The sequence below is a fragment of the Jaculus jaculus genome, chromosome 8 (genome assembly GCF_020740685.1).
Source record: "Jaculus jaculus isolate mJacJac1 chromosome 8, mJacJac1.mat.Y.cur, whole genome shotgun sequence".
In the NCBI taxonomy this organism is placed as follows: Eukaryota; Metazoa; Chordata; class Mammalia; order Rodentia; family Dipodidae; genus Jaculus; species Jaculus jaculus.
The window spans coordinates 61780467-61801063 of record NC_059109.1 but is presented as its reverse complement, the minus strand read 5'-3'; the positions used below and the strand labels follow the sequence as shown (position 1 = coordinate 61801063).

Genomic DNA, 20597 nt, shown 5'->3' with positions numbered 1-20597 from the left:
TGCTGCTTTGGCTGAGGTGGTGACCAGTCACCAGAAACCCTGCTGCACCTGGCAGACATATGGGAGACAATCTGAAGTCAGTGTCTGGGGACAGTCAGCCACGCTGCCCAGTTCAAAGCATGTCTGCATTATTTTGTCTCTGCTGTCACAAAGACAAGTATCGCAGGGTGCAGAAACAAACATTACCTTGTCTCCTTGGAAATACTGCCCTCCTACTGGCTCTCTTTCAACACCAGGGAAAAACAGGCCCAAGGCTCGTCATGAGGGTTCTCTTGCATCTTGGATGAGACTTTGAGGTATTTCTCTGACAACTGGTTTCTTCTTTCTCTGAGCCTCTCCCCAAAGACATTATGTTTTTCTGGAGAGTGTGTCCCAAGTGCTTTATGTCTATGAACCTCTTTGCAAACATTAATAGACAAATGATTGGTTTATAGAAAGCACACATGTATTGCTCTGACATAAGCAGCGAGCAGCCCACAGTTTACATATTTTGCCTTCTTTTAAAAAGGAAAGAGAGTTCATATTCCAGATGATCCAACCTTTTAATCTAAGAAGCAAAAGAACGAAGAAGGAACCAAAATCTAAAAGATTTAAGATTTGACCCTTTGTGAACCAAGTGCAAGGCAACATTTAAGTTTACATTATCTGTAGAAGGGAGAGCAGATCATGAATTGACTCGCCCATCTTTAATTCCATGCAGCTCCCTTGAACAAATGCCCAATCACTGAACTCATTTATAGTCAACTCCCAACTAAGAAAATAGACTTATGTAATCACTAACAATAGTCATAATGGCACCAAGGAAGGCTTGGTTTTCTATAGGAAGTTTCAGGAAAGCAGAGCATATCTGAGTTTTCAATGGCTATGTACTTGTAATTCATCATAAGTAAAATCATGTGGTATCCAAGCTCATACTTCTCATTTATATATTCTTACTTTGCACAATCAAATGTTTTGGCAACATCAGCTACTGAATTACTTAAGTCACTTGGCATTTACAGGTTCTTTTACAAAACTTTTGCTAGTGTATGTTAATTATATAAAATAGTGCTTTCATTGTGATATTTTGTGTTGTTTTGTAACAAGATCTCACTATATGATGCATGCTTCAATTCATGTATGCGCAAACTCGTGGAACTCCCAGTCTCCCAAGTACTAGTGCTAGGATTCTTGGCAAAGCCACCATGCCTGGCTTCACTGAGACATCTTCATACATGGATATAATAATATGTTTCGATCATATCTACCAGGGTGAATTATTTTGGAGAGAAGCCATATTATTTAAATGCCAGTTCAAACACCGTATGTGATATAGACTCAATTCAAAGCATCTAGTATAGAAGTTCAGAGTAGAGAGCATAGCCAGCTTTGGGTTCTTTTTGTTATTGTCCATTTGTTTGTTTTTGTTTTTTCAAGGTAGACTCTCACTCTATTGAAGGTTGTCCTAGAACTCACTCTCCAGGTTGGCCTCAAGTTCACAGCCAATCCTTCTACTTCAGCCTGTGACTAAAGGTGTGCACACCACAGCCAGCAGAGCTGGGGGTGAGTTCTTTCCTGCTTCATATATGTGTGTGCCGTTGACATACACACCCTCGCTGGACATCAGTTTTCTAATCTTCTAAAAAGGAGCAAATATAGTAGCAACTCAATATGATTGTTGTAAGAATTAAATTAAATAATGTATATAAAGCTCAATGTTTGGTATATACTAAGTGATTGGTAAAAACCAACCTCAATAGTACATATAACATCATATATATATAAAACATGTATATATTTACACACACATATTTACACATATATACTCAGTCCTACAATAGAAGATATGATTGATAAAAAGTATATTATTCATTTACATTACCAGAAATGAAATAATCTAACATCAATTGGATCATCACCCAAAAGTTAAATTGTCAACATTTTGTCATATTCAAGATTAAGAAACACAGTTGAAATTTCTTTTTCATTTCACCCTTAATCCATCTCTTTTCATCCCATTCTGGTGAACTCCATCAAAGGTCTATATTTCAACCCAGTATTTATACATTTATGTGAACACACATTTTCATAAATAATTGATACTACTGTTCCAGATGTTTATTATGAAATACATACCAGTGTCATCTGCTTGTATCATCTGTAATTTATAAACATTACTATTTTGAGCTCTATGTTGAAATTTAAAAACATAAAACATCCCTTTTAATAGCTTTTTGAGGTAGGATCTCACTCTAGCCCAGGCTGTCCTGGAACTCTCTCTGTAGATCTAGGCTGGCCTCAAATTCACAGTGATTGTCTTTCCTCTGCCTCCCAAGTTCTGGGATTAAAGGCATGCACCACCATGCCCTACTTAATAGCATTTTTACCAAATGAATACAATAATTAAAAAAATTAGTTACTTACAAGGAGAGAGAGAAAGAGAGAGAGAGATAGAGAGAGAGAGAGAGGGAGGGAGAAAAGGAGAGAGAGAGGGAGAGAGGATGGTAAGTCAGGGCCTCCAGCCACTATAAATACACTCTAGATGCATGCACACCACTTTGTGCATCTGTCTTTACGTGGGTACTGGGGAATCGAACCCGGGTTGTTAGGCTTTGCAGGCAAGCATCTTAATTGCTGAGCCTTTTCTCCAGCCCAAGTACCATAATTTTTATCTTGCCTTCTGTTTCTATGGGATGATATTGAGATAGTTACAGATATAATCACAGTAGAAGTGCTCACATAAGGTTGCTCCCTACATGTGTTCATTTGAGGTGTTCATGCAAATTGGGGTGGTTGGCTGATGACTAGTACCTGTTTAAAATGCTCACAGCGTTTTTTACTCTCACTAATAACTCATTTAATCCATGCTGCTTCATACATTTGTCAATGCTAGGTATTGTCAGACTTCTAAATCTTTATTCATTTTTAATCTTAATTTCATTGTGTATTTCCCCAATTATTGGTATAGTCTAACAGAGCATATTTTTCATGTTTATTTGCTCTTCATGCATTTCTTCTTTTCTGTGAATTATTTAGTCATGTGCTTTCTTTGGACTACTTATGAATTTTTCTTACAGCTTATAAACAGAATATGTGTATATTAATATGAGAGATCTGACTTATTTGACTGCTACAAATACTTTTCCTTTAAGCTTAGCACTTTTTTCTTTAGAAAGGATAGAGTAGCTTAACTCCAAATGTCAAGAGAGCTTCAAATTTTTTCAATCCAGTAAAGATGACATTTATATACTCTGCCATCATATGAGCAGCTATCAATAGTTTCTGAAGATCTAACCAAGAATTCTTCCCCAAATCTGGTGAGTTCTCTCTCTCTCTCTCTCAGTACCTTTGGGGTAGACATTCTACTTTACAGCTGTCCTACAAATGGGTGGGTAAAAGTAGTGGAAAAACTTTTCCACACTAGTGACTGATCAGGATCTGCTCCTATCACACTACTTCAAGGATTGGAAGGGATTTCATTAAGTGAAATTTATCATTTAGTTATTTTCACTTAGGCACCTTTCATTTAAATATTTTTATTTATTTGCAAGCAGAAAAAAGGAGGGAGAAAGGGAGAGAAAATGAACATAGCATGCCTTCAGCAACTGCAAACAAACTCTGGATGCATGTGCCACTGTGCATCTGGTGTTATGTAGGTATTGGGGAATCGAACACAGGCCATTAGCCTTTGCAGGCAAGAGCCTTAACCACTGAGAAATCTCTCCAGCCCCAGATGCCTTACATTTAAAAATTTAACTTTGAACTAGGTGTAAAGGCTCATGCCTGTAATCACTGCACTTGGGAAACTGAGGTAGAAAGAGAATTGCTGAAGGTTCCAGCCTCACCCTGGAATAGTGAGACCCTCCCTCAACCTTCCCTCAACCCTCCCCTCAAAAAAAAAAAAAAAAAAACATCCATGGGCTGGAGGGATAGCTTAGCGGTTAAGGCACTTTCCTGCAAAGCCAAAGGACCCAGGCTCGATTCCCCAGGACCCATGTTAGCCAGATGCACAAGGTGGCACATGAGTCTGGAGTTCATTTGCAGTGGCTGGAGGCCCTGCCGTGCCCATTCTCTCTCTCTAATAAATAAATTTAAAAAACAGAAGTTTAATTTTGGTGATATTGAATAAATCTGCTTCAGTCCCCTCACTTAAAGCAGATGTCAATGATGTAATTAGGCTTAAAAGATTCCCATAATTCTTTAGCCTTTTGCTTTCACTCAGATTGGAACATAGTTTGCAATAGCTGGGCCCAAAAAGTTGTTTATCAATATAAGTATTTATACACATATAGACTGGAAGCTGGGGAGGTGAGGGCCTCTGTTACCGTATTTACTGTGGTTATATTCTCAGCACTGGGCTCATTGGATCGTTCTAGTTTGTGGAAATATGCCTTTCTCAGCCAAAATGAACTTACTGAATTCCATTTCCGTGTAGGACATTATATATTGTGTATTTCATGTAACCAAAGTGATGGAAAATAGAGAAAGGCCTTGCCCTCAAGAAGTTTTTATTTGAGGGTAAGAAAATACCTCAGTGGCTGAAAGTGATGGATGACAGTGAGGAAAAATAACGCAGTGACTAGGAGGGCTGTGTGTGTGTGTGTGGGGACAGCAGAAGCATGGGCTGAAAGCTCTGTGACACTGTCTTAGAGTGGTTATCATTTACCAAATTGACATAGATAAAAAAAAATAAAACAATTATTTCAGGAGGTAAATTGATCTCTTTGTATTTAGACTTGGGGCAGTTTGTATGAATTTGCAAAAAATGTGATTAGCCATTTGATTTATGAAATCAGCTCCCCATCTCGAGGGGAACAGCAGGCTTCAAGCATCTTGTTGTGGGCTTTGGCTGAATTCTTTGCTGCTTGTCTTGTGTATTTCTGACCTGTAGCGCTCTAGAAACTCCCTTGATGATCTTGAAGCCTATTGGAGATTCCTGTCCTGTAGACAACCATGATTTGAGATGATGTAACAAGTCTGTAAAGTGCAGTTCGTGGCTGGTGTATGGAAACTTCCCTTGGCCCCAACATCCAGAGTACTGAACTGCTCTCATATCAACACAATGTAGATCCCCACCTTGCTTCATTTATTTTTCAAAACTCCCTTTGAAGTCCCTAATGGCATCTATGGGCATTCAGTATGTTTCTTGCTTCCTCCTCCATTTACATTGCTTCCTGGTTTGGTTTTATTTTCCTAAACAAGCGACCAAATCACAGGTGTCTCATAAGTATATTTCGATAGGTTTTCCTTTCTGGCTATTTTTGCTTTAGACACATTCATATTTCCTTCTGTGACGAATCTTTTGCAAAATCTCCATTTGGCCTGACTTGGGCTCTTTCAGACCTGCTGATGTTTGCATGTACTGCATCTTCGACACACAAAACGTACGGATCTTTGCCAAGAGAACAGATGAATGTGTTTCAAGCTTCAGTGTTCCCCTTCTCCCACCCGAGATAAATGCAGAATGTGCCATTGGGTTTTCACCTAGTTTTTTTTTTTTCGGGGGGGGGGGCTTAAATTGCTGGGAAGTTATTTCCTCGTCTAGCGTTTTCTTATATCTCCAATACGCCTCGGAAAAGCCCTCTTCTAGCGATTCTTCTCTCCCTTCTTAAAGTCATTTATTTACAAATGGAAAGTTGGCCTGCTGAGGGTCCTTTTGTCAGGTTCTAGGTTCTAGCTCTAGAAATCTTACACTTTTGGTTGCATCCCGCGACCCGACACTCACAGCCGTGGGCATCTGAGAGAGGAGGAGAGGGTGTTCGCTTGGCTACAGGCTGCGGGCAGGGGTGTGGCGGGACGCCGAGTCCGCGCGCGCCAGCTCGGAGGTCTAGGGCGCAGCGTCCCGCAGCCCCGTCCCCCTGATGGTCGCGATCCGTCGGGGTCCCGGCTCTGCGCAGCGCCGCCCTGACACCCGGACTTGCGGCCGCGGGCAGAGGAGCGAGCGGAGCGGACTGGAAGGGCAGCGGAGGCCGGGGGCTGGAAACGAGCGAGGGGCCGGGAGATTTCCTCCCGCTCCCCTCTCCAACGGGAGCGGAAAATGTGATTTGCTGTGCATTCCAAGCGCGGTTCCCTGGGGTGACCTCTCCTACCCCGCCGGCGGGGGGAGCAGACAAAGAGACGAGGCGGGCGGAGAGGGGACCCCGCGGGGAGGCAGGCGGGTGCGGGGGGCGGAGGCAGCCCTGGGAAGGAAGGGGGTGGACGGCGGGTCCCGCGGTGGCGGCGGCGCCTGGCCAATGGAGAGGCGCGGCTCTGGGCGACGCGCGGGGCCGGCGGCATTTAAACGGGAGACCCTGAGGATGCCCGGCACTCGGTGCGCCCTTTGAGGACCCGGCAACCCGGCGCCCGGCCGCAGCATCTTCCTCGGTCCCGCTGACTCCGCGCCGAGCCCGAGCGGCTCAGGCCGCGGCAGCGCCTCGCGTCAGCAGCGCCAGACCCGCCGCGCGGACAGGTGAGCGCCGGGGCACTAGCCACTCTGCCAGCGTGTGCGTGTGCATGCGTGCGGGAGTATGTGCGCGAGTTACATGCGTGCGGGTGTCTGTGTGTGCGCATGCATGAGTGCGGGGGTGCATTGGCCAGGGGCTAGCCCAGAATCCTAAAGTCCTCATCTCGCGCACTTCCTCTGCGCCTTAGCCCTTGGTGAGGTTCTCTGGGGTGAACCCTGAACGGTCATGGCCTTGTCCTTCCTGCGGAGGTGCCACATTCGGCGACCTCGCTGTGCTGGGTGTGCAGCGAGGGGAAGACGGTATCACGAGAGGGCATCCAGTTTCTGCTACCTGGTAACCTATTCCTGGTACTCGAACCCCAGTATCCGTCACACTCGCCGCCCTGTTAGGGCCGCGTCGCGTGGGTCCCGCCACAGGAGCAGCTAGAAGGGGAACACGAGGGCCGCGCTGCCCGAGAGCGACCTCGTGGGCTGCGCGGCGGGCGGGGACCCGGGTGGGCGTCCGCGAGGCTAGTCTGAGTCAGGTAGAGGATTCCGCTGCAGGCAGGAGGACGTGGAGGTGAGGCGGAGCCCCTGGTCCCGTTGTGCCAGCAGGAAGGACTCCACTAGGCACCACCACCGCGCGCCTGGAGGATGCAGGAGCCTGCGTCTGGGCGCGAGGCCACCCGGGACGCGCGATATTCGACGAACCCGCACTGGTCACGCCGCCGACCGTCCGACGCACTGCCGCATGCTGGCTGCGCTCGGCCGGCGCGCGGTTTTCTGTTCTGAGCCTCGGGCTTCTACGCGCTCGGCCGCGGAGCTGCAGACGTGCCGGCGCCGAGCAGCTGCCACCGGCCCGTTCCCACTTCCGTGGGTGCCCGGCAATCAGTACCCTAGAGGCTCCAGCTGCGCTTCGCTGCGCCTGGCTGCACCCAAGACGTGCGTCTGGCCGCTCAAGGCGGGTCCACTGCGGCTCATTCCCCACTACAGTTCCCAGAGGAAGGTTGGGGGCAGTGCACGGGCTGTCACTTCACTAGTAGTTACTTGTATAATTCAAGTTTAGGGAGAATGGACTCACTGGTACTCTTGGCATTGCCTCGGGTCTCAGTTCCCACTGGGAGTGCTCCAGTCTGGCGTTTTCCTGGGCCCTGCGCTGGCAAGGACGCGAAGTGGCAAGCTTCTGCTATCAACACCTTCCCACGCGCCCAGGACGGCTCCCCGGGTCTAACTCAGCGCCGCCTTCGCCTCCCCAGCCGACTCCAAATCCCGACTCTTTGATGCAAAATATAGCCTCAAAGTGAGGGGTTAAAAATTTCCTCTTTACTGGTCGGAGTGCAGAGAGACGACCGACCATCAGTAGGTAATTGGATCTCCTGATGGAAAGGGCAAATCCAAGCGCTGTGCGCGTCTGTTTATGTTCCCTTGAGATGGTGCCAGGATATGAACTGATTAAAATAGTCTATTGTGTTCAGTGGCTCACCAGGGTTTTAAGCTGTCCTACGGTCCCTACAGCAGCGGTTTCCTTCTGGTTACGTTAACAAGTTAAATAAATAGCATAGAAGAGGTTACGATAACCCCATTCCAGGGTGAGGAGTCTTCTTTCGTCCCCAGGGTCGCCCTTCCTCCCCCCTCTTTTTTTCTTTTCGCGAAGAGGCAAGGAGGCACCAAGATCTAGACATTTCAAAGCAAAGGCAGAAAGATCTTAACAAAACTAGATTCTGTTTTACCTCCCCCGAGCAAGCTGACAAATGTAGGTGCTGTGGTTCCGATGATTGGCTCAATTGCCCTGCTGAAATGGTTGGTATTTACTAATTATTCAAAGTTCTTTAGAACTGCGCTGGCTGTGTGTGTTTCATCCCTGGGTCACTGACGGAATTAGTATTCCACAAACTTTGTAATTGTTCAGGTTTTCTGTTTTCTTTTCAAAGTTCATCGGGAATGAAATATTTGTTCACCCCGAATCTGTAGAAAATCCAGGTTGGCTAATGTAGTCTTCATGTGAATATCTATACAGGGAAGAACAGAAATATATTATGTCCCCATATCTCTGAATTAGTACCTCCCACCCTTCTCAACTGAGGCAGCTGATGACTATGTCTTTATAGTCCAGCATTAAAAGTAATAAGATAAAAAGAAATTTCATGGTCTAGACATTTCTCCAAGAAGTGCTTGTTGACTGCAAAGCTACTGAGTATGTTCAAGAATGGAAGGTAAAAGACACAAGAAAACCTCACCCATTTCTGTAGCGAGAAGAGGGAGGCAGGTGAGAGACGTGCCTGCGTATGTAACCGGAAAGCACTGACCGGGCAAGTGCTACCAGCCCGTGTCTTACATCTGCAAAGAATTTTCTTTAGTTTTAACATATGTTCTTAGAAATGCAAAGTACACCAGGAATTCCTAGGACAAGGAAATCTTCCTTCACATGCGAACCTGAAGATACAAATAAATAATTGAAGTACTCAATTTTTATTGCTGGCATTTCTTGTTAAGTGCTATGCTAGGTGTCCTTGGGACAGTGGCTAAGGACACATTTGGGGGTTAAACCCAATTGGGCTCAAATTCTGGCTCTCCATTTTTTTTTTTTAAGACTCTGACTTTTGTTAGATTCCTGATTGGTAAAGGAAGACACATTATCTACTCCATATTTTCTTGTGAAAAATAAATGACAAAATTTGGACAGCATTTAGCATAATATATGGCATAGCAAAGGCTTAAAAATATTAAAAGGTAACTTTTATTATTAGTGGTGGTGTTAGAAGTAGGAATTTAATATAGCACCAGGATATAGTAGTAGGGTGGTTCTGAATTTAGTCTTGAATCCCACTTCTACTTACACAACACATCTTTCTCTACAGCATACTAATGGTCACTTGGCTCTTACTCAGTATACTGCTTGGTGACCATCTAACATTTGCACTTCCTAGCTCGTTTCCTGTTGACCTCAAAAATTGCATTTGATCATTAACTTCACTTAAAAACAAAACTCTCTCAATGATCAGAGAGCCATTAAGATATTTAACCACCAGGTGGTTTCCTCCTTACTCTGTGTAATGCTGTCCAGCAGCAGACTTTAGCCTTAGTAGCTTTAAGTATGGGCAAGTTATGGGTAAGAGATTTGCAATATGTAAAGAATGAGATTAACTATGTGTCCCAACTATTATTTTTTAGTCTCCTTGGTGCAAACTTGTTTGAAAAAAATCCTTATTCTTTTTTTTAAAAATACTTTTTGTTCATTTTTTATTTATTTATTTGAGAGCAACAGACACAGAGAGAAAGACAGATAGAGGGAGAGAGAGAGAATGGGTGCGCCAGGACTTCCAGCTACTGCAGATGAACTCCAGATGTGTGCGCCCCCTTGTGCATCTGGCTAACGTGGGACCTGGGGAACTGAGCCTCGAACCGGGGTCCATAGGCTTCACAGGTGAGCGCTTAACCGCTAAGCCATCTCTCCAGCCCCCCAAAATCCTTATTCTTAATAAGGGATTCTGTACTTGAACTTTCAGTTTCTTAAAAATATTTTTATTTATTTGCAGAGAGGAGAAAGAATAAAAGGAAAGGAGGGAGGGAAGGAGAGAGGAAAAGAGAAAGAAAGCGAGAGAGAGAGAGAGAGAGAGAGAGAGAGAGAGAGAGAGAGAAAGAATATGGGCATGTCAGAGCTCTTGTTGCTGAAAATGAACTCCAGATGCATGCACCACTTTGTGCATCTGGCTTTACTTGGGTACTGGGGAATTGAACCCTGGCCAGCAAGTTTTGTAAGCAAGTGCCTTTAACTGCTTAGCCATCCACACAGCCCTCTACTTGATTTCTAAAAGATGATTGTATTTTTTAAAATTAAATACCAATTAAATAGCCTTTACTTTTCCCAAAGATTAGGTGGGGTAAAAAAGGAATGCATTATTTTAAAATCTGGCCTGCTTATGGAATATAAAATAATCTCATAAAATAAAATCATTATTTTATGCTGGGAGACTGATTTGATGTCATGCCTTTGAATGTCTTTTTAAAACTCAGGTCAGCAGGAGGAATTGACCAGAAGTTCAGGGCAGCCAACTGGCTTTCACTGTATTTGTTACACAAAGCATCATTAAACCTATTGTATGAGTAAATTGTTTAGTCAATATGAGAACTACGATGAGAGAAGTGTTGGAAGGAGCTGGCCTTTGCTTCCTGAGGATATCAAGACATTGGAAGCAGGTCACACATATCATCTGTATTTCTGAGTCTTCAGATGGCAAACACTCTATTTTTTTTTTTTCCCCTGAGGTAGGGTCTTACTCTAGCCTAGGTTGATCTAAACCCACTCTGTAGTCCCAGACTGGCCTCCAAACTCATAACAATCCTCCCACATCTGCTTCCCAAGTGCTGGAATTAAAGGCATGTGCCACCCTGTCCAGCCAAAGACTCCATTCTTAGTGCTGGTGTGGACACTGTAACAAAGTGCCAAGATCTACACAGGATGGAGGGTGCTAATATGGCTTCTGTTGGTTGTAGGTGTGTGTGTCCATGAGATTTAGGCTCCTGTATTTCCTGTGTCTTAATGATATTTACAAAGTACAAATTCCATGGTGGAAATACAGTTGTGTTTTCAAGCAAAAGACATTCTTATTTCCTTCACTGAGTAGTTAAGAATAGTTTGGAGGTTGATGCCCCATGGTCACTGGCAGTCTTGACTCCAACACTGCTTTTGCTTATCTCCTCATCCTTACTCAGGCAGAACATCTAGGGGCACACTGAACATTTTACTAAAGTAAGAGCTCTGCTGTTTAGAAAGTGAGGTCTCCCTATGTTGATATTCTTGAAGTAGGTTCAATAACAGGTGTGAAAATACTAGAAAAGAAAAACTGAGGGCTGGACAGATGGCTTAGTGGTTAAGGTGCTTGACTGCAAAGTCTAAAGACCCATGTTCAATCCCCAGTACTCATGTAAACCAGATGCGCAAGGTGTGGCCCTACATCTGCGGTTTGTAGTGGCTAGAGGCACTGGCACACCCATTCTTTATCTGCCTTTTCTTTCTCTCTCTGTATAAAATAAATAAATAAAATATTTATAAAATATATTAAAAAAGAAAAGCTGAGCCAGGTGTGGTGGCACATGCCTTTAATCCCAGCACTTGGGAGGCAGAGGTAGGAGGATCGCTATGAGTTCAAGGCCAGCCTGAGATTACATAGTGAATTCCAGGTCAGCCTGAGCTAGAGTGAGACCCTACCTTGAAAAACCAAAAAATAAAAATAAAACATAGTAACAAAATTAAAAAAAAAAGAAAATCTGAGTTTATAGAACAACATGGCTTTATGATGTGAACTATCATATGTAGTTAACATACACAATCAATTTCAGGTTGGCCTCTGCGATTGTAGCCCTTGAAGTTCTTGGCCTTGTGAGGACTAATTGGCTTGGAGCTCATTTCTAGTTGATGTGGAAGAAGATTGTCAGCATGGGTCTAGGGCCATCTATGTACTCCTCATTTGAAATGGCAGTGAATGAGTTTTTATTTCAGATCTTGGCTCTGAATTGAGTAAACATCAGAAACTTATAAAAAGCCTCTCAAATTCACATTGTATTTGCCTGGGAGACTGAATGGTCTCTGGAGAAAATCAGTACTGTTTTATAACTTGACTTTCTTCATAAGTGATATTTTTAAAAGACAAAACAAAGAAATTAATATTTTTGTTGTTGGGATAAAAATACTGTTTAAAGAACAGGGATGTTGTAACATAAACTGACAAAAGCCAGGGGACCTACAGTTGGAACAAGAGCTAAATGTCACATTATCAGCTCCAAACTTGAACTTGTCCCAAAGTAGGTTAATGTTGGAAAAATGGTGACATTTAAGGAAATTATAAATGTAATATTCAATTATCTTGGTTTGACATTAGCTTTAGAGTTGAATGATCTTCATTTGCCAGAGGCTGACTATCCTTTAGAGAAAGTACATCCTCTACTCCTTTTGTCTTTGAAAGATAGTCACTCTAGATAATGTCAATGTGTCCAGCTCTATGACAATTAAGGTTATAGTAAATTAGATCATATTAACAAGTATTTAATGGCAATCACATGTAATGCTGGTGTTAAAAAAAAAAAGGGAATGTCACCACTGTGCTCATGTATTCAGAAAACCACAGGACTAGGTAGCCTCAGGATTCAGTTCAGGTTGTTGTCTCTGCCTGGGGAGAGGCTGTGAGTTTAAAACTGTATCCATTGGAAAGAAAATCCTTCCATGTTATAATAATATCTGCTGTCCTTTATCGCTTGCTACAGGCCTTGCTACTCAGTGGTTAATGGAAAGGCATACCCTGAGTCAGAAGCTGCATTTTAACAGCACCTGAGATGACTATGTCCACTGGCAAGCCTGAGAAGATTGCCCCAGAAGTTTAATACGCTCATGATATTTAAAATTTTAATTTTTTCATTTTCATTGTCAGTGAATGCAGTCAAATTGGTACCATTGTTAGCCTCCTCCCTGTCCTCCCTCCTCCACAGGGACCCTCCTTGTTGGAGTACATGGGTCATGCATTGTGGGGTTAGCCTTTAGTTTTGGGTAGGAGGAAATGTCTCTGTGTGTCATGACCCAATGTGTGGCTCTGACATTCTTTCCGCCCCCTCTTCCACAAATTTCCTTGAGCCATGTTGGGTTCATATTAGGTCTACTTCCAAGTTGAGATCTTGGGCACCTCTGTGTCTGTGGATATCTGGTTTGGTAGGGGTTGGTTATTCTCTGTGTCCATCTCCTTCACTGTTGTGCTAGTTCCTGGTTCGCCCAGAAAACAGCACTCTTGCACGTTTCCCCAATTATTCTTAGTTTCAACTGGGGCCCTTTTAAGAAATATTTTTAAATGTTTTCTCTCTTTCTTTCTTTATGAGAGAGTCACACACACACACACACACACACGGGGGTGGGGGTGGGAAGAGAAGAGAGAATGAGAGAAAGTGGCATATATATATATATATATATATATAAAGAGAGAGAGTGCCAGGGTATCCAGACACTGAAAACAAATTCCAGATGCATGTGCCAGATATCTTGTGCATCTGGCTAACGTGGTATTAGGGAGTTAAACCTGGGTCCTTAGGCTTCACAGGCAAGTGCCCTAACTGGTAAGCTGTCTCTCCATCCCCATTCTCATGCTTTTCTCTTGCTTTTAATCCTGTTCCCCCCCCCCCCATCCTAGAAGAGTGTGCTTTTCTCTGATGTGCTTTATTACTCTGTTTTTTCATTTCTTCATCTCTTCCTCTGATTTTAACTAACTATCTAACTAACTAACTAACTAACTAACTAACTAACTAACTAAGTAAGTAATTAAGCTTTGTTTTGACTAGTTATTTATACCACTGTTGTATGCTGTTGTCCTTTGTGGCCTGTATGTATGTCCAGACTTACATCAATAGTTCATTGTCATAAACTTAATCAACATGCCTGTGGCATTTATTTTATTTTGAGGCAAGCCCAACAAACTGGACTTTTTTCTTTTCAATTTTTTTTATTAACAACTTCCATGATTGTAAACAATATCCCATGGTAACACCCTTCCTCCCCCCACTTTCCCCTTTGAAACTCCATTCTCCATCATATCCCTTCTCCCTCTCATTCAGTCTCTCTTTCATTTTGATGTCATGATCTTTTCCTCCTGTTATGATGGTCTTGTGTAGGTAATGTCAGACACTGTGAGGTCATGGATATCCAGGCCATTTTGTGTCTGGGGTGAGCACGTTGTAGGAGTCCTACCCTTCCTTTGGCTCTTAGATTCTTTCTGCCACCTCTTCTGCAATAGAATCTGAGCCTTAGAAGGTGTGATGGAGATATTGAAGGGTTGAGCATTCCTGTCCCTTCTTCCCAGTGCCATGATGCCTTCTGAGTCATTCCAAGGTCACTGCCACCTGAAAAGAGAAGATTCTCTACCAAAAGTGAGAGTAGCATTAATATAAGAGTATGAACATTAAGAGAAGTGCTTACTGGGCAGTTTGATGAGCATAGTATATACATTTAGCCAGACATCAGCAGATATTACACCCCTAGGGCTCATGACTACCCATGTTTTAAGTTTTCAGTATCAGGGATGTATTCCCTCTCATGGAGAAGGCCTCCAGTCCAATTGGAGGGCAGTTGGTTTCCACCATGACAGACGTGCCACTATTGCACCTGTTGGCTCATTTGGCTTGGCTGGCCAAATATAAGGCTTGCAGTGTCCACTGTTGAATATCTTCACTGGTAATTTCTCTCTCTCCTATTGAACTGCATGCAGAATGGCTTCTTCTAGCTTTCTGTCAGCTGGTCTACATGGAGGAGCTTATCAGCTCAGTTCCAGCAGGATTTCTTAGTGGCCTTGCAGCCCAAGTATGTGGAGTCTTCAGCAGTAGGGTCTTACCATCTATTCTTGGTGGGAAATCAAGGGCCTTGGCAATGGCCTGTAATATTTTGGGGGCATTAGGGACCTCCATGGCTAACAACTCACTGAAAGGTATCCCATCCCTGGCACTGAGAATTTTCTAGCAACAATCAATAGCTTCTGAGTGTTCCATTGTCCAGAAAAGTAGGTTTCCATATGATTCATTTATATCCTATTAGATTTTGATAGTCCTCCCTCCACCTTTCCTTTACTTGATCTCTTCCCCTGACCTCACTTGGGCCTTTTCACCCCCATTAATCTATTCTTCTACTTACATATATACAATACCATCCTATTAAGTAAGCCCTCCCTTCCTTTCTCTTCCCTTTATATCTCTTTTCTAGCTTACTGGCCTTTGCTACTGAATTTTCTTCCTACTCACACTGAAGTCCAGTCATTGTAGCTAGGATCCACATATGTGAGAGAACATGCAATGTTTAGCTTTTTGGGCCTGGGTTACCTCACTTAGTATAATCCTTTCCAGATCCATCCATTTTCTTGCAAATTTCATAACTTCATTTTTCTTTACTGCTGAGTAGAACTCCATTGTATAAATGTGCCATATCTTCATTATTCACTAATCAGTTGAGGGACATCTAGACTGGTTCCATTTCCCAGCTGTTGTGAATTGAGCTGGCCTTATTTTTTATGGGGGAGAGAAAAAGGGGGGGGATGAGATTGAATGAATTGGAATGCCAGGGGCTCCAGCCACTGTAGTCAAAATCCAGACACATGACCACCCCCCGGCATATGTGCAACATTGTGTGCTTGCAACACTGTGTATCTGTACCTGGATAGTCCACCTGAGTCCTTAGGTTTGCAGGCAAGTGCCTTAACTGCTAAACCATATTTCTAGCCAAATATGTATTCATGCTTATTAATGAATCTGCCCATTTTTCTACCATTTAATTTTTTTCAAGGTAGGCTCTCACTGTAGCCCAGGATGACCTGGAACTTACTCTGTAGTCCTAGGCTGACCTCAAACTCACAGTGATCCTCCTACCTCTTCCTGGCGTATCACTTAAATTTTTAAATATTCTCTACATATACTGCATACATACAAATGAATGAAAGCAGAGACAGGACTATTTGAGGGAAGACAGGCCAGGGAGGGTAAAGGGGGAGGTAAATATGAGCAAAGTACAATGGCAAATGTATGAAGATTTATAATGAAACACATTATTTTGTACACTAACTTAAGAGTTTAATTCTCAAAACAATTAATTAAAGGCCTACCTGGCTAGCCAGTAAGATTTAAATTCTAAACATATAGACATATATGTAGGTGACCTATTTCACCACTAAAAGTGTAGAAAAACATTTATCATGGTATAAAGAGTGGCATAAGGAATACTTATGCCCTCCTGACTTCCACCCAGTGTTCCTCTCTTGATTCTTTTCTGTCATCGGCTTTCTGGTTATCCTTGGGGGCCTGGTAGCAAGGGAAGTCTCGTGCTGTCAAATACAAGACTGAATACAGTTAAATGAGCATGATATGAAGTCGAATGTCAGAAGCCAGCAAGGCATTCTTGTGGGAGGAAGTCCCTGAGACCAAGAGACAGGTCCTGGTTGAGATTAAAGCTTGGCTAATTAACTGTGTGACCTGTGGCAGGCTGCTCACAGCTGGATGGTTGAGAGGATGGTGGGAAAAACAGTACCTAATTCCTAGAGATACTGTCGGAAGTCTGTGCAATGGGTTCCATCAAGTGCATAGCAAATGCTGTATGAGATGTTTGGTGCTGTTGATTCCGCTTCAGTAACTTTTCCGTTGTTGCTGTTTCCCCCTGTCTAGCATGAGCCGCAGGACCTACATCGTGGGGGCTCTGCTGCTCCTCCTGGGGACACTGCTGCCGGCCACAGAAGGGAAGAAGAAAGGGTCCCAGGGTGCCATCCCGCCTCCGGACAAGGCCCAGCACAATGACTCCGAGCAGACACAGTCTCCGCAGCAGCCGGGCTCCAGGACCCGGGGCCGGGGCCAGGGCCGGGGCACTGCCATGCCTGGGGAGGAGGTGCTGGAGTCCAGCCAGGAGGCCTTGCACGTGACCGAGCGCAAATACCTGAAGCGAGACTGGTGCAAGACGCAGCCTCTGAAGCAGACCATCCACGAGGAGGGCTGCAACAGCCGCACCATCATCAACCGCTTCTGCTACGGCCAGTGCAACTCCTTCTACATCCCCAGGCACGTCCGCAAGGAGGAAGGCTCCTTTCAGTCCTGCTCCTTCTGCAAGCCCAAGAAATTCACCACCATGATGGTCACACTCAACTGCCCAGAACTGCAGCCACCCACCAAGAAGAAGAGGGTCACACGCGTCAAGCAGTGTCGTTGCATATCCATCGATTTGGATTAAGCCAAAGGTGGACACACCATAGTCTGTCCTAGAGATGTTCAGAGGCAGACCTGAACTTGGCTTAAATCTAGAGGCCAGAACAACTAGCAAGTGCCCTCTGGCACAGTCTTGCTTATGCCTAGAGTGTGCCCCAGCGTGCCATCTGAGTTTTCAGACACCAGAGGAGACGTTCTCTCATGCAGGGCCCTGTCTCTTACTCTCAGCTTCACACGGGGATGGTGTGAGATGTTGTCACCGCAGGGACACACACTCACAGGCATAGGGCTATGGTCGGTTTCGCCTTCAGTCTTCCATAGGCCCTGGGCATCAGGACAGCTCTACAGAATGAATAGTAGTGGAAGAGGCAACTCTGAGGGCAAGAGACTTGATTTAGTCCTGCCGTTGGACTTGGAAACTAGCCCATGTTTGCTTCTTACCTTTTCTCCCACATCCATCCCTTCTGAGGCTCTCACTGACACTTCAGTTGTATCCCATGTCTGACAAGGTCCCTAAATGAATTCACTTGACTGTGGATGTGAATGTCTTTAAAGAACCTCCAGTCACTGGGGACGCTGATGGATCAAGGGTTGACTTTGGGAACCCTGAGGGAGAGAACCAGTCCGGGCCAGGAAAGTCCCTCTCCAAAAGTATAGTGAGACCTGTGCTTCAGTGAAAGGTTTTACTTGATACTCAAAAGAACCCAGGGGGACTAAAGGGAAATAAGATACCTAAATAATAATAATATTTAACTTTAGCTGGGACTGCGATGTAATGAGACTAGCTATAACTCAAACTTCAGACCAGTATTTAACACTCCTGTTTTCAGGGCCAAGTAAATGAGCTAAATAAAACGACCCTTCCTCCTTTACTTCTCATGAGGACAGCTGATGTAGTTGAAAACTTTCTACACTGGGATAGGAGAAATCAAAAGCCCTGTCAGCCAAAGTTCTGTTATCTTATTTTTTCTTGGTTATCATTGATTTTCTCCCTATCATTATTCCTGCATAACATTTTGGAGATGCACAACCCTGTTTTGAAAAAACCTGCCTCTGCAGTGGGACTAACAAACCCAGACATGAAAGCCTGATGGGGGTTAATTGGCAAGAAGGGTTTTAGTGGGAGGAGGAATAAGAACAGAGTAATTGGGGATGAATAAGATCACATTATTGAAACATTCCTTTTCCCTATTATCCTCTTTCTTGGCAGTCAACTACAAATATATATATATATATATATAAAATAATGTGCCTAAAAATGGCCTAATGGATTTAATGAAAGACTGCAAATGAGTATTCATGCTCTTGCTCAGTATACCTGACAAAAAGGAATAGTATGGGAGAGTTTACCTGCTCTTTTTTAGGTAGAAGTCTTTTGTTGGTCTTTGTTTTAGCCACTGTTAGGAGAAAGTTGGGAAGAAGAAAGAGTAAGGAAGCCAAGAGATTGCATCTGGCCATATACAGTACAGGAGGAGAGGCACAAGCTTTGACCTTCCTTTCATTTGCCCTCAAAGGGTTTGGAAGGAATCCCATTATGAAAGCAGAGCACTGGATGTGCTGACTGGCCAGTTTCTCCCAGTGGATTTATGTCGCGTTGTAAATATTCTGCGCATACTGCAGTTGCTGTCCTCTGAATAAAGCTGTGCTCCCCAAGTGCCTACTTACAGTTGAAGGGCCTCAGTGCAGAGTAGGTGGACCTTATCTGTTTTGGATTGGACGAAACAATCCCCTTTAAGACTGAGGTTGTATATGCAAATACTCCAAATACTCTTTTTGCTTGTCTCCTCTAGGCTTAGCTAGCTAAGTGGTGTGTCATTTGGAAAACAAACATTGCTACACACAGGTCCATTGTAAGACCATTGATGCTTTTTTTCACTTTGTTTTGCTCTAGCTCTGTTTTTTACTTTGTTTTGCTCCCCCGTCTACTATTGTAGAAGACAAATGCTTCTTGAACACCTAAAACATTGAATCCATTGTTGAACTTTGAAAACTCACTATTCTGATCTACACTAGGTACACTAGATGAATTTGCACAAACTTATAGTCTGTGTGTTTCATAGACACTTTACGCCCCTTCCATGAATCTCTGCATCAGCTACATTTCCCAGCACTAAATCACAGGATAGATTTGATTAAAACCCTCAAATGCAATGGCAGAGTTCAAGGGTGGGGCAGAGGAAAAGAAGGGGGAAGAGGCTGAACTGTAAAATCACCAGAGAGGAAGAATGACAGTCAAAACCAGAAAATATTGAATTTCTCTTGTTTAGATTCTGCCACAAGCATGCAATTTTGTAAAAGAGCAATGGGTTAAGTTGGCAGCTACAGTCCACTTTTAGGACTTTTTACCACAGTCTTGTATGTAAGTAAAGAGAATTTCCTTAAAATTAACTTCACTGGGATAATCAGAAGCACAAATGCCCTAAGAACAGAATACTGCCCAGAGAGGAAAATATCTGTCTTGCTAACTGGGCCTGTACAGAAAGGGGCACAGACACTGTGTGAGCCCTACCACCTACTGAAGATGTTGTAGCTGTCATTTATTTCATTAGAGTTACCTATGATTGTAATGATATATATATATATATATATATATATATATATATATATATATATATATCATGTAATGGTATATATACATACACACACACATATACATTTGTTCATTATTATAGTAGAATTTTTGTGGCATAATAGTTGTGATCTTAATCTTACCAACTGAAATAATGACAAACACCAAACACTAATTTTTATAATGTTCACTTTCTGTAAGTCTGTATTTTTTTTAAGTGTATCTCTTCAAAGTTAAAATTTGTAAGTGAAAATCTGGAGGAGAGGATAATTTCCACTGTGTGGAATGTGAATAAGCAAAAAAGTTATGGTTATTTAATGTAATTATTAATTCAAAGGCTTTGGTCACTGTGGTTTCTAGAACATTTCCTTTTCTACTTTACATGGCTGCCTCTGAGCTGGGCAGAGGAGAAGCTGGCACACTGTATGTTGTCAGAGGCTTTTGTCAGGCCAGAGGGAAACACAGTCCTGCTTGACACATATGAAGATGCATTACAGGCCAGGCTGAGCTCTTTTTTTTTTTTTTTTTTTTTTTTTTTTAACTGAATGGTTCTTAAAGGTCAACATTTCTGAAGCAATATTAAGAAAAACTTTAAATGTTATTTTGAGAGACTTATAATGTGTGTATACAAGCAAATAGCAGATAATGATGGCTAGTTCACAAACAGGGGTCCTTTTAAGGAGAAAACCTAAAATGAAAGTGTATGGACAGAACATTTTTAAATGAGTAGTCGATGTTTAAGAGAGAAAGAAGTTCTATTGATCTGTCATTCCTCAAGATATTTGATATCATCTATATTATGTATTATGTCTACTTTAATTGCTTTTAAACAAGATTATATAGACTGTGATTGAATTACCTTGCTATGTATGAGGGGGAATTTAATAGTCTCATAAAAGCTAATTTGGCTTAAAGTTT

The 20597-nt window shown here is 43.1% G+C and overlaps 1 protein-coding gene across 2 annotated transcripts; it reads left to right on the top strand.

Moving 5' to 3' along the window:
* Window positions 1-6277: 6277 nt before the first annotated feature.
* Window positions 6278-19666, top strand: Grem1 (gremlin 1, DAN family BMP antagonist). 2 transcript variants are annotated; one of them, XM_004669717.2, is made up of 2 exons: window positions 6278-6427; window positions 16580-19666. In XM_004669717.2, exon 2 carries the CDS (start codon window positions 16581-16583, stop codon window positions 17133-17135), a length of 555 nt encoding a protein of 184 aa, XP_004669774.1. In that variant the 5' UTR covers window positions 6278-6427; window position 16580; the 3' UTR covers window positions 17136-19666. The 2 variants fall into 2 exon arrangements, with proteins under 2 accessions (XP_004669774.1, XP_045013537.1); XM_045157602.1 differs by lacking the exon at window positions 6278-6427 and adding an exon at window positions 9786-9824.
* The last annotated feature ends 931 nt before the right edge of the window (window positions 19667-20597 follow it).